Genomic DNA, 17485 nt, shown 5'->3' on the forward strand with positions numbered 1-17485 from the left:
CGTTGAAGGCAGCTGAAATGGTTACTGATTTCAAGACAGTCCAGTTGGTCCCATTATGACGAGAGGAGAATGGAGAGCAACCCGGGGAAGCGAAGAGGATGTTGTAGCCCACATGATGGAGCGGTTTGTTGGGGAATGTTGACACGGTACTTGACAAATAAAGTAAGGAAGCAGTGTGACGATGAAACCCAAAAAGTACAACGCAAAGACCTGTTTGGTCGCATCTAACCATTTCCATGACTTGAGGTTTTCAGCGGGGTTATGAGTGGCTTTGGCAAGAGAGTTTTTTTTTTTTTTTTGCTAAATTATAACTTTGGCAAGGGAGTTACATCCATCAAATGTATAAAGAGGCTGCGACCATTGGAAGAGGGGCTACAAGAATAGCAAAGGCATGTACGCTCCTACATAAATAAATTTGCCTGGAGAAGTCAATGGGTAGAGGAAAAACGATTGATGGAACTTCTCAAGGAGGTTCTTCACTGATCTTATAGTTCCTTCAAGTAACCTGTGTTTACAGAGCAAGCACAGGGTTATCATCAAACACTCATAAACGACTTATTGTAGTTCTTGCGCATTACAAGATTCACATAAACTAGCAGAGGTAGGTATACTGAGTAAGAAGAAGGAAAATATAATGATGAAAAGTTGAAAACTCACTGGGCACTTCGCAGAAAGAACTCGTGTTGCCTTGCCTTACCGTCTAGAGGAAATATATTGCATTCTGTTTGGGTTATTTAGTGCCAAATCATTGTTTTTGTTTATGTACTAGTAGTTCTTTCTTACTAATAAGGTTCAATAATGACAAGATTGATCTGATCACATATATACCTTGGTCAAACAGTATTTTTTCTCTTTGGTCATATTATTACTTAGACACTAATAAAAAGTATTGCTATTAAATTTAAACTTACATAGATTTAAATAATATCCTAATAAATATATAATGTTTATGTTGTAGTGTTTAGGTTTACGCATAAAGAAAGTCATAACATGTTCACGTAGATGCACACAAATATTAATTAGCATCTGGCTATTGTAACTCCTAAATCAATGAGTTTCCGTACGGGACAAATCATTTTCATTAACAAGCATTATCCAGAGGTTTCTGATGTAGTGAATAGATAATATAGTGATCACATGTGAGTTATGAACAATTACCATTTATCATGCTGGGTTACTATCAAATATGATTTCTAGCACCAAAATAACACGGCTATCATATTGGATTTTCGTATGTGGCCCCCCCCAAGAAAACCTTGTATATGTCATGTTCATGTAGGATAATTATCTTGTTTTAAATAGTTTTTGAAATTTGTATAAAGATAAATATTTTGCAAAACGATATCATAGTTGTTTTCAGCTTTTGTAGTTCCCACTCCTGTTGAACCTAAGCTTGGAGTTAAGTTAACTTGAGTTAGAAGTTATCCTAATGAGATTAGGATAAAGATGGATTGAGAGTTATCTACAAGATATATTACCTAATGAGTTTAGGATCTTATATGTAGTATATAAGGAGATGCAAATGTTGCATAACTTGTGAGATTACAAGCTTTAGTTTTTGAGAATTGTTTCTAGAGCTTTGAGATTAATAAAAGAGTTTGAGTTTGAGTTCTTGATTGTTGAGTTGCAATCATAAGGTTGATTTCAATACGTGGTATCAGAGCTTCTTTATTGGAATCAAACCGATCGAGAAGAAGAGAGGAGAAGCATGACAGATTTAACAGTGACAACGTTTAAACCAAAGACAACTGGTCCATCAGCTATTCAATGTCCAATGCTCACCACCACCAACTACACAGTTTGGAACATGAGAATGAATGTTTTGCTTAAAGTGCATAAGGTTTGGGAGTCGATAGAACCAGGAACCGATGATGGCGACAAAAGCGATATAGCTAAAGCATTCCTATTTCAATCAATTCCTGAAACCCTAGTTCTACAAGTTGGAAACTTAAAAAGTGCAAAAGAAGTATGGGAAGCAATTAAGGCAAGAAACGTGGGAGCTGATAGGGTCCGAGAGGCAAGGTTACAGACGCTTATGGATGAGTTTAACCGTATGAGGATGAAGGATACTGAAACCATAGATGAATTCTCTGGAAAACTTGCGGAGATATCCTCAAAATCTTCAGCCCTGGGCGAAGTCCTTGAAGAATCAAAACTGGTGAAGAAGTTCTTGAGCAGTCTTCCGAAGAAAAATTACATCCATATCATAGCTGCACTCGAACAGGTTCTTGATCTAAACACAACAACCTTTGAGGATATTGTGGGAAGACTAAAGGCCTATGAAGAGAGAATTAAGGTAGAAGACGAACCAGAGGATCATGGAAAGCTTCTATATACTAACAGCGAAGGAAAAGGACCACAAGAAAGCTACGGAAGGGGCAGAGGACAAGGTGGTCGCTATAACAATAGAGGACGAGGAAGAGGAAGGTTTAATGGACGAACTAACTGGACACAAGGGAGAGATGCATCTCGGGTTGTCTGCTTTAGGTGTGATAAAACCGGTCACTATGTCTACGACTGTCCAGACCGGTTACTTAAACTTCAAGAAACACAGGAAACTGAGAATGATAGTACACACGAGGCTGAGGAGCTGATGATGCATGAGGTGGTTAACCTAAATGAAGATAATGTGAGACCGAGCAAGTTTGAGACTTCATCAGGAACTGATAATGTTTGGTATCTAGACAATGGGGCTAGCAACCACATGACAGGGAATCGAAGCTATTTTTCATCACTAAACGAGAATATTTCAGGGAAGGTGCGGTTCGGTGATGACTCTAGAATCGACATCAAAGGGAAGGGCTCGATTCAGTTTGTTACTAGAGACGGGAAACGAAAGTCTTTGGCTGATGTTTACTTTATACCAGAGTTAAAAAGCAATATAATTAGTCTGGGTCAGGCTACTGAATCAGGCTGTGATGTCAGAATGCGAGATGACTACCTAACACTTCGTGATCGAGAGGGAAACGTGCTAGTCAAGTCAATGAGGTCAAGAAACCGTCTATACAAAGTCACAATGGAAGTCGAAGGTACAAAGTGTTTACAGCTCGAGAAGGTTAGTGATTCTACCTTATGGCATGCAAGGCTCGGACATGTTGGTCTGGATGCTATGAAAGCGATGATAAGCAAAGAGATGATCACCGGCATGCCAAAGATCAGTGTTGAAAAGGAAACGTGTACATCCTGTCTTATGGGGAAGCAAACGAGAGCTTCGTTTCCTCAGGCAACGAACTATCGTGCCACACATGCTCTCGAACTGATTCACGGTGATCTCTGTGGGCCTATTTCACCTTCAACTGCGGGAGGAAACAGATATATATTTGTTTTGATCGACGATCACACGAGATACATGTGGACAATTCTCTTGAAGGAAAAGAGTGAAGCTTTTGATCACTTTAAAAGGTTTAAAGGACTTGTTGAGAAAGAAACCAGAGCCACCATTAAAACCTTGCGCACAGACAGGGGAGGAGAGTTCACGTCTCAAGGTTTTCGAAGTTTCTGTGATGAAAATGGGATCAATCGTCATCTAACAGCTCCATACTCACCTCAACAGAATGGAGTAGTAGAGAGACGGAACAGGACTTTAATGGAGATGACCAGAAGTATTATGAAACACATGAAGATTCCAGATTATTTGTGGGGTGAGGCTGTGAGACACGCAACTTATTTGATTAATAGGATTGCTACTCGTACACTAAAGGATCAAAGCCCATATGAATGTCTTAAAGGGAGAAAGCCTAATGTGAGGCATCTACGAGTTTTCGGCTGTGTCTGCTACGCAAAGAAGGACACTCCACATCTTAAGAAACTTGACGATAGGTCTAGAGAGCTAGTACACCTCGGAGTTGAACCAGGCTCCAAGGCATATCGTCTGTACGATCCAAATACGCGCAAGACAGTGGTAAGTCGAGACGTAATTTTTACTGAAGACAAAGCTTGGAGGTGGAATAAAAACGGAGAAGATACTTGTGAGGCAAGTTTCGAACTCACACTCCCTGGTTACGGAAAAGAAGAAGTGGTTAAAGTGGAGACCAAAGACGATGAGGTAGAGGAAGATAGTGATCGCGGTGATAGCGAAACAGAGGAAACAGAGGACACTGAGACAATTCCGAGAAGATCAACGCGTATTAGTACAAGACCAGGTTATTTGGATGACTACGTTTTGATGTCTGAAGATGTTGAGACAGAAAGGCTTCTTCTTCTCGTTAACGAAGAACCTTGGGACTGGAATGAGGCAAAAGGCGAGATGGCCTGGAGAGAAGCCTGCGAGGATGAAATCAATTCTATAAAGAAGAATAAGACTTGGACGCTTGTGGAACTTCCTGTGGGGAGTAAAGCAATTGGATTAAAGTGGGTTTTTAAGCTGAAACGCAACGCAGATGGGAGTATAAGTAAGTACAAAGCCAGACTTGTGGCTAAAGGATACGTGCAGCGTCATGGCATCGACTACGAAGAGGTCTTCGCTCCTGTTGCTAGAATAGAAACTGTTCGAGTGATCATTGCTTTGGCAGCATCCAATGGTTGGGAGATTCATCATCTGGACGTTAAGACGGCGTTTCTTCATGGAGATTTGTTAGAAGAGGTATACGTCTCACAACCTGAAGGCTTTAAGGTTAAGGGACGTGAAGATAAGGTTTACAGGTTACACAAAGCTCTCTATGGCTTAAAGCAGGCTCCAAGGGCTTGGAACATCAAGCTAAAATCAATACTAAAAGAGCTGAACTTCGAAAAGTGTTCCAAAGAACCGTCGTTGTTCAGAAAGAAAACGAATGGGGAAGATCTCTTGGTAGCTGTTTATGTGGATGATCTCTTAGTTACTGGTTCAAAGTTGGAGGTTATACAATGTTTTAAAACTGAGATGGCGACTAAATTCGAGATGACTGATCTTGGAATGCTTACCTACTACCTAGGGATTGAGGTAATTCAGTCTGCAGCTGGTATTGTGTTAAAGCAAGAAAGGTATGCGATTAAAATATTAGAAGAAGCAGGGATGCATGAGAGTAACGCAGCTCAAGTACCAATGGATCCTAGTTTGAAGATGTCTAAAGCGATAGAAGAAAAAGATACTAATGAGAAGGAGTTTAGAAGAAACATTGGATGTCTTCGTTACTTGATACACACACGTCCGGATCTTGCTTACAGCGTAGGTGTCTTGAGCCGTTATATGCAGCAACCTAAGGAATCACACGCAGCCGCCTTGAAGCAGGTTCTCAGGTATCTACGGGGTAGTTGCTCCCTCGGTTTGTTCTATAAGCGAGAGAATGAGAAAGGACTTGTGGGATATAGTGATAGTAGCTACAATGTGGATCCAGATGATGGTAGAAGCACTACTGGGCACATTTTTTATCTGAACGAGTGCCCGGTCTCGTGGTGTTCGACTAAACAGGAGATCGTAGCCCTTTCTTCATGTGAGGCTGAGTTCATGGCAGCAACAGAGGCTGCTAAACAAGCTATTTGGTTGCAAGAACTTCTAGGAGAGATTGTGAAGGATTCCGAGAAAGCAATGATCCGCATTGATAACAAATCTGCAATTGCTTTGACAAAGAATCCAGTCTTTCATGGAAGAAGCAAGCATATACATAAGCGGTTTCATTTCATCAGAGAGTGTGTTGAAGAAGGGCTTGTAGCCGTGAACCATGTAGCTGGAAAAGAGCAGAAGGCTGACATTTTGACTAAAGTTCTTGGGAGGATTAAGTTTAAAGAGATGAGAGACTTCATTGGAGTACAAGATGTGAAGAGTGAGGATGTCAAGCTTAAGGGGGAGATTGTTGAACCTAAGCTTGGAGTTAAGTTAACTTGAGTTAGAAGTTATCCTAATGAGATTAGGATAAAGATGGATTGAGAGTTATCTACAAGATATATTACCTAATGAGTTTAGGATCTTATATGTAGTATATAAGGAGATGCAAATCTTGTTGCATAACTTGTGAGATTACAAGCTTTAGTTTTTGAGAATTGTTTCTAGAGCTTTGAGATTAATAAAAGAGTTTGAGTTTGAGTTCTTGATTGTTGAGTTGCAATCATAAGGTTGATTTCAATAACTCCCAGGTCCATGATTGCCATTGGTCAGGTATTTCTTTCTATCTTCTATTATCTTGCGAGGATGTAAGAAAATAATACTACTAGTGGGCTTTTAGTTTCTTTTTAAATAGAAAATAGAAAATGATTATTGTGTATTTTGTTAACATCAATAAAACAAAATGATAACGTTTGTTTCTCATCCGCTTTATACTTATATATAAGTTTTCTTGAATCTGATAGAAAAGTCAAAAAACAAACTATTTACATAGAAATATGTAGTATGATACTAATTTAATCATCCACGTTCGTGGACATTGAACAAGATAAAACAGTAGTTGTCCACTCAAAATGTCAAATAGTGCAGCTCACGCTCAAAAACGTTGACCTAAAGAAATTTGTTTAGTATACCGATTGATTAACTGAAAGGAGGAAACGAATTGTATGTTCTCAAGTATTAAACAAGGTACGTTTAAGTTTATAAAAAAGATGTTGTTTCATTATAAAAAGTATTGCAATTACGTATATGATATAAGTGCCTGGTTAATGTGTTGTTAGCTTTTTCTTTTTGTGCACTAGTCTGTTGTTAGCTTGTTATGCAGGTTATCTGTGCTAGTCACCAAAACTATGGAAACAAAAACACATTTTCCGGTTTGATCTTTAGATGGGGTATATATATTGCTTAACCTATTTTTTTGGTTGAGTATCGATATTTTCTTTGCGTTCATTGTAGCTTGAATCAAGGATACTCTTTTTTTTTTTTAACTATTTGAATCAAGGATACATACTACGTAACAAGAACGATTTATTCAACATTTCGTCAGTCCACATTGTTTTCTTTGGTAGCTTGGTTAGAAATATATTTATTATTTATCTTTATACATTTCTCGGTTGTTGTCACCAAACCTTTTATTATGCTCTATGGGTTTTCCTTTTTTGAATGTGTCATTTTCTTAACCAATGGTCAAAAATCTTCAGCAACTCACCTATATTTGTATTCGATTGTAGGCTTAATTTGAAGATTAATTTTTAGGTTACGTAATTTGGAAACAATTACTATAGTATTAACAATGTTATTTGCGCAAACATCTAATGCATAAGGTTGTGCTTTGTTTTACAGCGAACTTTGTGGATCAATCAACTCACCATTGTCTTTTTGGAATCAAATTTTCAACTTGCAAATATTTGTTGAAAAATACATAGAAGGCGGGAAGCATTTGCTCCTATATTTACTCTATAAAAGGAGTAAAAAATGGAGTATGAACTTTTTTTTTGAACACAGAAAAATGGAGTATGAAAAAAAAATAAAAAAAAATCATTCTATTATTTATAGAATAATCTTTTATTTTTTGTTCATGCTCCATTTCCAACTGTCTTTTGGAATAAATTATGAAGTAGAGGTGAAGATGATTTTAGTACAACTTCCATAGATATGGTAAACCATGATATCATATAACGATTGAATATCGTCTGGTATTGATTTTTCATTTGTCTTACGCGGATAATTATCGTAATTAAAAAATAATCAAAAATATTTTATTATGTTATCGATTTGTTTAGAACTTATAAGATAAAAGTAAAAAAAAAACAATCAGTTTAAGTCTTAAAATTTTTGAAAATGAAATTTTTTAGGTTTGGGTTTATATTCGTATATCTATTAGCTTCTATCAAATCTCAAATTTCAGCGATGTACCATTAAATTTGAAAGCAACAAATATATCATATTCAAAATCGAAGTAAGATTGCAAAACCACTCACATGAATTGTCAAGTAGGTTATTATTCTTTATTTTTCCTGATCCACCGGGAAAAATTACTAAAGCAGTGGGCCAGTCTCCAAAACAAAAACGATGGGCGTCCACTGTTCTAACATTCTTAATATTTTATATTTCTTTTGTCAACACAGATTCAGATTCTTTTCTGATAATGTTTTTATTCCTTTTTCTCAAAAACAAAATTAAAACTAAAAATATAAGAAATTTGTAACTATTGACCCAAAAAGGAAGAAAGATTGATTATTATTACAAAAGCTCCAAATTATTGAATGATATGTCATATGTAACACAGAGTTTTGAATCTTTGATGAATTTATAATGTCTCGAAAATTATTACTCCATAAATTAAAACAGGAGAACTGAATAGTTCTTTTGCGAACGAAATTATACAGTAAGACACGGATAATATGGATCACGTAGCTGTGTTTATTTCATTTGTTAAAGATGTTTAAATTTTATCGTTCAAAATCTTAAGCTTACTAGTTTCAATCATATTTCAAAATTCAATGATGATACATGTCCATTTAAATTAGGTTCAAGTTGTTTTCAGAACATAAATTCTACATTGCTCCTAATTTATTGGCTTATAAAACGATCTGATCTGATTTAAACCAAAAAGAGGTTTTGCATCATACCAAGACCAGTTTAAATATCCTGGTGATGGTTGGTGATTTCAATGGAATCGTATTAGTAAAAAGCGTAAAAAGAAGATAAATATGGTGATACATCACTTGATTTAATTAATATGACATATTTCTTTTCCCCGACAAGATTAGATTTAAATAGTCAGATTTCGTCCTAAAGTATATTATATTTTTATAGAAAAGGATAATTATATGTTTGTGCATATTATTACATTTTACCAGTTACATACATTTAGTTTCATTATGATTTTTTGCTGGTTTTCCTATTAAAATGTAAGAAAATAAGGCGAAGAAAATGGAAGAGAAAGTTGTAACTTGTAAGTGGATGTTATCATTTTCTTATATACGAAAAGTGTATGGTAGCTTAAAAATGGAAACAACGTCGTATCCTATGATATTTTTTCTTAACATTTTATCAAAAAAAAGTTTTATCAAAAAAAAAAAGAAACCGAGTTAAATTTAATAAAGTTATTTTGCAAATAAACAAATAAATAAATTCCAGATAATCTCAAAAAAAAATTACAGTAATTTAAATTTAGAAATTGTAACTTAGTGATCTTCTAAACAGTAATATTCACAATAATTAAATAAAAAAGGTTATATAGTTGGAGAAATTTTCAATAACTACGTATATGAAAAGGAGATGGATAAGACAAGAGACCACAAAGGCAACATAGGTCCCGACAAAAACTAGAATCTAACGCTCAAGAATGATTCCATCTCTTCCGTGTGGTACTTACGTATTTGTGCGTCACTTCCATACGTATACACGTCAATACGTTATTTTCAGTGTATTAAACTAAGAACTAAAAAACAAAGAATCAATAAAAAAGATTCAGAAAACTTGAAATGACGAAGATGCCACCATATCATTCGTCAGCCTCCTATATTAAATAAACACCATCTCTCTCATTTGTCTCAACCTCCCATATCCATTGTCCCATATAATCTCAAACAAAGAGAGAACTCAAAGATTCAGCAAGTAGTTATTATCATCGGTGGAAGTAGAAGATGTTGGGAATTTTCAGCGGAGCTATAGTATCGCTACCGGAAGAGCTGGTTGCAGCCGGCAGCCGAACTCCGTCTCCAAAGACAACCGGGGCGACTCTAGTTAACAAGTTCGTCCAGAAAAACCCATCCGCTGTGTCCGTACAAGTCGGTGACTATGTGCAGCTTGCGTACACCCACCACAAAGAGAGTCCTCTCCGGCCAAGGTGAGTTGCGGGCGATTTACTTATATTATTTTCTCGTTGGAATCAGCTTCATGATGATTCCAGTACTGAAATCATCGTCGAGCGTTTTAGTTTCATCGAGTTTAAAATTAATTACTTTCTTTAAAAAAATCACTACAAAAAGACAATAATAAAAAGACAACAAAGTAGGGGTTCATGTTGCATGTATCGACCAATTGAACCCTATTTCGTCCTATTTTCTTATCTAAAATCACACAGAAGAGAAGATTGGTAAAAATCACTGACTATATTTAATGGTGTAGATAATTTTGTTTTGTATAAAAGTCTAGATTCTGATCGACATAATGGGATTATTTTAAGGGTGACGTGTTTGTGGTGTGGTGTGGTACATGGTCCCAAACAATAATGAAAGTCCAAATATTGTATCTAATATATTATTTTGATAAATATGCATATACAGCATAGGTAACTTATTGGAAAACTAAAGTTTTAAAATATCTGAATATTTATTCAAAGTAAAGATTCCAATTGGTAGTTCTTTCAATCTTTATGTAGTCATCACATAATCAAAATCAAGTAACGTATTTACATGTTATTTTCATGACCTAAAAATATAATATTGGGAGATCCAAAAAAATTAGATACCTTAAAATAAATAAAAAATAGTACTCGACTTGTCGGTGGAACACAAGAACACGTCTCAGAAGCTGTGTAGATCACCAAAGATGATTCACAAGCTTCTCATGACTCATAACTGAATTGTTCATGTCACAGAGACTTGGATTCTATTTGGAAGTCATTAACCACAAAACTGAAACTAGACAAAACTTGGTCCTTGTTCATAGACAGAGACGTCTACATGCGCATGAATCACATTAATGAACGGATAATAGATAACTATATGAGTTATTTTTTTAAAAAAAAGTAGTCAAATACCAATGATGTGGTACAATCACTATTTACTATCCACAAAATAAATTTTCTCCGAGGGGATGACCAACCAGACACCATGTGGTAAAAAAATTATATCTCAAAATTCATCCACAAATCTATATACTTAAAAGAATCATAAGGGAAATATGTATTTTTGGATGTGACATGGTATGGCCAATCTACAAAAGCTGTTTTGATTGGTCCACCAAACCCTATTATTTATTGATTGCCTTATGAATTATTATCATGCCTGACATTCTTAGTACTTTTGATCAAAAGGATTTAAAAGTCTAAACCTTTGTTTTGCTCCTCTAGAGATCTCAAATTGAGTTAATTTGAACTCTGTGGATATAATATATAGGCTTATTATGCTTGTCTTAAAGATGGTTTTTTTTCGAATTTATGCAGGTCATTTGGGGCTAAAGATGAGATATTCTGTTTGTTCCAAGGCTCGCTTGACAACCTAGGAAGCTTGAAGCAGCAATATGGGCTTGCAAAGAATGCAAACGAGGTTCTCTTGGTCATCGAGGCTTACAAGACTCTCCGTGACAGAGCTCCTTACCCGGCTAACCACGTAGTGTCTCACCTAAGTGGCGATTTCGCCTTTGTGGTCTTTGATAAATCAACCTCCACTCTGTTTGTAGCCTCTGTAAGTTCATTTTAACCCCCTCTTTTACTGTGAGGTAGATTGAGTTTGGCGGTAAAACTCTGGTTTTAAATTTCCTGCAGGACCAAGTTGGTAAGGTACCATTGTATTGGGGGATAACAGCTGATGGATATGTGGCATTTGCTGATGATCTTGACTTGCTAAAAGGTGCTTGTGGGAAATCACTTGCTTCTTTCCCTCAAGGTTGGTTTTTCATTTTTTAAGTTCAAGATTTTAAGACACTGCAAGCTATATTAAGAGCGATCTGAATAATTGTCTGTGTTGCAGGCTGTTTCTACTCGACTGCGTTAGGTGGGCTTAGGAGCTTTGAGAACCCTAAGAACAAGATCACTGCCATTCCTGCTAAAGAGGAAGAAATTTGGGGAGCTACCTTCAAGGTGATTGATTGATTCTCCAAGAACAAATCATATCTAGTTTTTTTTTTCCAACATTTTTAAGAATGCTCATAACACAAACAATGGTGGTGGAACACACAGGTGGAAGGAGCAACTGTTCTTGCAGATTGAGAATGAGAACTCTAACAGCAAAATGAAATAATGATGTAGAAAAAACAAGCTGTCCTATGAGTTCGTTAAAGCTATCAATGGTTGGTGATGGTGTGTTTAGTGTTGTATCTCTCCTTTGTCTTTTGTTTCTTTGTACAGCCAATGTCTGTCTCTTCTGGTGTTTTTAGTGTCTGCATCCCAATAAATTAACCTTCTCTTAATGTTTGCATCTCCTGTTTCTCTCGTAAATCCCGCAATTCTCAGACATGGATATGTATGAAGTTATACTGAGATTGGCATAGAATGGATCCTTATTATTGAGTAGTAATCTCTATTTCATAATCACAACAGTCACTGAGAAGAACAATACTGAGACAAAAGAGAACAGGAACATCTTTTGAAGTTTCTCACAGACATTAAGGTGTAGTGGAAGGCAAGACCAACTCTAGTGTTCTGCAGATTAAGATGCAGGGCAGATATCCTCCAAACTGTAGAAAGAAGCAAATATATAAATGCCAAAAAAATGCTTCGTGGATTCTCTGATGAAGAAGCTTCAGTACTTAAAAAATCAATACCTCTCCCCTAAACAACCAATAATGTCGCTTGTGAGAGTTGATCTCTTATGTTTTGTAAAAGCCAGAGATGCAGCCTTCCTCAGCAGTCCAGATGCAGCTATGCATCCCAATATGGCTGGATTCTCCGAGAGACTGAAAATTTTCAGAGAGCGTCAAAAACAAAATGAGAAAAAAAAAATCTCAATAAAACATATGATGAAGGAGAAATCTAACAACCTTTCATGACCTGATATAAGCTGTTGCGACCATGACAAAAACACTGCAACACTAGATGAAACCAAACACATGTAGAAGACTATTAGTGGCTACACAAGAGCAATCTGATGATTTTAGATCAAAGAATAGTGAACTCACCTCCCAGAGAGGATATCACCTTGTCCACCACATCGCCTTGGAGAACCATATATGCTCACTGATTTTACTGCAAGAAATAGACGTAACCACACTTGACATTCTCAAAATATTTCTAACATAGAGAGAGGATAAGAGAAAAAGTCACTCACCTATCTCCCCATTGCTTATAAGATCAGACTTGCCTTTCCTCAGAATCGTTACGCCACCAATCCTGAATGACACATGCGTCTAATATCATTACACCAGATTTAGTTCTGAAAGTCATCAGTTCAGCCTAGGTCTGTGTGGAAATACTTCTAACTACATGGCATTTGGTTGGATACTTCTAAACTGAGTTTTGTACTTACTGCTTGGCCAAGGAACGTAGTTGATCTTCAGCATTCTCTTCATCTACTTCACAGTTCAGCACTCTCTGAACCAAACGCTTATACTCGTTCACATTCGGAGTCAAGACAGCAAGCGGATAGCTACTGACAAGATCAATGGAATTTGTTACAAGAAACAGCCCATCCTGCAGAATCGTAATATTAAACAAGGAAGAGAAGAGATTGATCCAATCTTTAAGGTCTATGTAACTGCTTACCCCATCTACAAGAAAAGGAACATTGAACTTTCTGGCAAGAAGCATGATTTCACTCACACATTCCTGGAAACACAGAGTCGTCAAGTCAAACCATTAAAAACTCAAATTACATAATGTGATGAGAATGAATCTGTACCAGGAGAAAAGGATCCCTTCCCAAGCCAGGACCAATCACAAGACAATCAAATCTTTCCATCCATTTATCAACTTCTCCAACCACTCTCTCCTGAACTTGTTTCCTCTCTTCCTCACTGAAGTCACTACATCATAACAAAACATTGAGATCATGAAATTCACTTAATAGCAAACAAATGTGTGGACTGGGAATATTCACCTGATGGTGTAAGATTCTTCAAGAACAGGGTGAACTATAAGCTCAGGACTATAACTCTTTATAACAGGAGCTGCGTCTTTAGTGCAGAAGACATGAGACAAATCAGCACCCTACGGACAAGACCAAAAGATGAGTCTAAAGAATCTGTCATGGGGCTAATAGAAACGAAACTACTAACGATCTTTAAAGCAGAAATGGCGGCGAAGTAAGGAGCTCCAGTGTATTCACGACAGCCTCCGATCACAGCTATCTTCCCTAAACACAAGATCAATTTACAAAAACATGAGCTTTAACATAAAAAGACTCAAACTTTGTAATTTCAAATTTGATTCATAAATAAAAAGAGATGAAGGTAAGTTTCTAACCAGCTTGGCCTTTGTGTCGTTTAAGGTCGAGAGATGGCGTCACGAGTCTCAGAACACTCTCTGCGTCCGCCTCCGATGTGGAGCTCATTGATCTGATGAGCTTGGGGGAGAATGGAACTTTGAGCCACAAAGCGTTCGTACCAAGAACTGTTGTCTTCTGAGCACAGTTGAAAAGAGAACTCAACCGCTTCGATAGAGCAGAGAGAGAGAGGAACCCTCTGTTTGATTTGGTGGGTTTTACTTTTTTTTTTTTTTAATTATTATTTTAGGGAAAGAAAGAAAACACTGAGAGTTGGAGAGAGCGAGAGAGAGGGGAAGGAGGATGAAGAGGACGGCGATGGACAACGCGATTCGATCATCGGTGGTGGTTTTGGGATCATTGGCGTTCGGGTACATGTCGCTGGAGCTTGGATACAAGCCTTTCCTTGAGAAGGCTGAACAATACGAACGATCTGTTCAATCTCAAGCTTCTCAGCACCAACAAGAACAAGGTCTTGTATTCACTTTCTCTCAAAGCTCGATTCTTTCGTTTGCGTTAGTGTGTAATCAGAGATAGATCTATTATGCCGTGAATGATTGATAGTGAGTTGATGCCCCCTGCAATGTCTCTAGAACAATCTCATGATGCTCCAAGTCGGATTCAAGTGAATGGTTGATTGATAGTTAGTTGATGCTTGTCAAGGTCTTAGTTTTTTGAAAATTGATAGTTAGTTGATGCCCCTTCAATGTCTTCTTCTGAATATACTTTCTCCCTTCAGTTTGTTTCCTTGGATGAGTGAGCCCTTTGTGTTCTTAGTCAGTCACTGCGTCTTAAATGTAATCCATGGTGTCTGTTTAGAAGCTCTAACTTAGAACTTTGATTGTTTACAATTTCTTACTTTTCTGTTCTTGTAGATGGTCAAGAAGAAGGGAGATGGGATAATAACAATATCGAGGGGTGGGAGGAGAAAAAGTAGATGACAGAACCTATGAATGTGCAAGCAAGGAAGAAACCTTGTTGCTTCTTTTGTTTTCTTGATCTCAGATCATTCTGTAACCGTCATTCACTCAGTTTTACCCCAAGTATAGTATAATTTCTCTAAATTTTTTTATGCTGCTTTTAAATTGAATGACTTGTAAGAACAGCAACGGTACACAATCTCTGTTCTTTACGATAATGGCTTAATCTGAAGCAAACCATGAAGATTGTAAAGTTAAACTACAGTTACGTTTTTTCTTAGTAATCATTACACTATTATTCTGTTCAATTTTGTTTTATTCTCAAAGAACCTTTTCCTTATTTTCCTAAATCCATACAATTATCACTTTTAGTTTCCACTATGCACTGAATCCTACTATATAAAAGCAGCTAAATTGGAGCTCTCTAAGCACTACCACATAGGCACAAATATTCCTAGCCAATAAAAGTGCCATGTTATCCCGGACTGGGCTTGGAAAAAAAAAATTAAGTTAGTTGCCCAGTCCATTTAAACCATTTCCCAGCCCAATATGTTAATATGATAAGAGACGTTCGGGTTATATCGCTTTATGGATCCCGTTTCATCATCCCTAACCCTAAGCGCCGTCCCTTTGTCGATTCTCTTTCTCTGATAAGAGGTGGCTTAATGAATTAACAGGCCACCCACCTGAAACTAATCCATCATCTCTAACCTGCTCGCTCCTTCCCTACGTCTCTCGACGGTGTCGTTATTGCTGTGACGTTTTATGTTCACCACCCCTCTGGCCAGTCAATGGCGTAACGGTTTGGGGTTGATCCAGAGACCACAACCTCCACTACGCCGCATTCATGACAACCCCTTCTTCCTCCATGTTTAGTGAATCTAGACCTATAAATATGAGAGCAAGCTTCGTTGATATGCATCACTTGCTCCCTCTCAAACATTATAATCCTTAGAGAATCACTAATCAGCGATGGCAACCTCCTTCGTTTTCATCATCGATTGGAAAGCCGGCCGCTGCATCAACGTCGCTGAAGTCCGTTTGTTGAGGTTTTGGGAGGCATGTAATGACAAAGTTGATAAGCCGCCGAAACAAAGCATCTATTGGTAAGCGTACAGCTCTAAAACTTTGCATAAATAAACTATTGTGTGATGTTCATTCTTTCAAATTTAAAACAGGTAATCGCGATATAGTGTACAACCATACAAATGTTGAGAACCACGGGAAAGCAAGCTCCCCGTTCATCTCTGATGTTTCCGATGTTGTGGGCATCACTTATACGATTTCAGTTCCGGTTGACACCATTCATTTAACTTCAAAGCGTCAGACCATTATTATTTTCTGAATCTTCAATGAACGTCAGCTTCGTCCAATCCCAGACTTTGGTGATGGTGTGAGTTTTCTAGAACACTGCCCACAACATCATTATTTTACCTAGGATTTAACCATGTCTGTTTCTGTGAAATCAGGGAAGCAACGGACACGGAGACAATATACACAGAGCAACTTCACTTACATCCACGCTGAGTCTTGGACATGCCCACAATGCTAATGAGCCATATGTGGACCCGGTGGCTATACATCCACTAAGACTGCTCCCACCAAGTAGCAATGCATCTAAGAAGGCACACAGCGGTTAGCTTCAAGAGGATACAATCTCCTTTTGAATTTATTTAGTTTCTCCTACGTCTCCCAGGCAATTTACTTTAAATATAAGCATATTTCCTACTTAATCAAATATGAGGTTGGTTTGACTGCTAATCAGTCATACATTTATTGTCATAATCAAATACTATTTGGTTCTAATATCTATTGGAAGTGTCACAAATGACTAACTTTGGCCTACCAGTAAATGTATTTTCTTTATCAAATTTGAAAGTCAAAGACTTAGATCAATCACTAGCCATATTCCTTAGTAATCATTACGAATGATATAACAAAGTATAAGAGGAATAAGGAGCAACTAAACGAAGGAATAACAATTCGTTGAATAAACAAGATTAAAAAAAAAAATAAAAGGAATAACAACACTTCGTGAACAAACCAGGCTATAGTCTCTTCTTTGATATTTTTTTAAGAAACCACTGAAAACGTCGAAGAGATCCTCGGCATATACCTTTAGAGCCTTCAGGTTAATAAGTTTCCCAGCCACACAAATCATAACTTAAAACTTAAAACTGCGTTTACTGGATTTTATTCGTTCACTAGGGTGGTCATATGACCCATGTGAAAAGAAAAATTCCCTCTAATTTGTAAGGAAAATTACAATTAAAAAAATAGAAAACAACCGCAAGTAAATTATCAATATAACTCAACTACAAAGGTAAAAAAAACACATTGCCTATAACATAGTCTCCCTGCTCCAAAACTACCGTATCCATAAGCCGAGTACTACTGACCAAAACAAAGAACAAGAGCTTATCTACAATAAGCAACTGCACAATTGATTTACAATATAAGCATTAATGTCTTATAATAATGTTCACAATTTTTTCATAAAAACTAATATTCCTCGCATAACACAAAAAAACTTTAATACAAGTAAAAAATAATTCAGAACTTTTACTAACATTCAAGTTTTCAACAAAAATAAAACGAATGATAGGTTAGATACAACAAGA

General features: G+C 36.9%; 3 protein-coding genes across 3 annotated transcripts; 2 read left to right on the plus strand and 1 right to left on the minus strand.

Moving 5' to 3' along the window:
* The first annotated feature begins 9269 nt into the window (after positions 1-9269).
* LOC125575199 (stem-specific protein TSJT1-like) lies at positions 9270-11935 on the plus strand. Its single transcript, XM_048749469.1, has 5 exons — positions 9270-9650; positions 10971-11211; positions 11292-11412; positions 11497-11606; positions 11706-11935. The coding sequence occupies exons 1-5, from the start codon at positions 9448-9450 to the stop codon at positions 11733-11735; spliced, it is 705 nt and encodes a 234-aa protein (XP_048605426.1). The 5' UTR covers positions 9270-9447; the 3' UTR covers positions 11736-11935.
* A 72-nt stretch (positions 11936-12007) lies between these two features.
* Positions 12008-14171, minus strand: LOC106383498 (ATP-dependent (S)-NAD(P)H-hydrate dehydratase-like). Its single transcript, XM_048749468.1, has 11 exons — positions 13926-14171; positions 13739-13815; positions 13561-13670; positions 13363-13486; positions 13227-13289; positions 12991-13154; positions 12793-12854; positions 12644-12710; positions 12506-12556; positions 12290-12421; positions 12008-12202 (listed from the first exon to the last, which is right to left on the minus strand). Exons 1-11 carry the CDS (start codon positions 14011-14013, stop codon positions 12175-12177), a joined length of 966 nt encoding a protein of 321 aa, XP_048605425.1. The 5' UTR covers positions 14014-14171; the 3' UTR covers positions 12008-12174.
* A 2-nt stretch (positions 14172-14173) lies between these two features.
* On the plus strand, positions 14174-15172 carry BNAANNG08720D. Its single transcript, XM_013872256.3, has 2 exons — positions 14174-14416; positions 14820-15172. The coding sequence occupies exons 1-2, from the start codon at positions 14248-14250 to the stop codon at positions 14879-14881; spliced, it is 231 nt and encodes a 76-aa protein (XP_013727710.1). The 5' UTR covers positions 14174-14247; the 3' UTR covers positions 14882-15172.
* The last annotated feature ends 2313 nt before the right edge of the window (positions 15173-17485 follow it).

Source organism: Brassica napus, chromosome A2, assembly GCF_020379485.1.
Source record: "Brassica napus cultivar Da-Ae chromosome A2, Da-Ae, whole genome shotgun sequence".
Lineage (NCBI taxonomy): Eukaryota > Viridiplantae > Streptophyta > Magnoliopsida > Brassicales > Brassicaceae > Brassica > Brassica napus.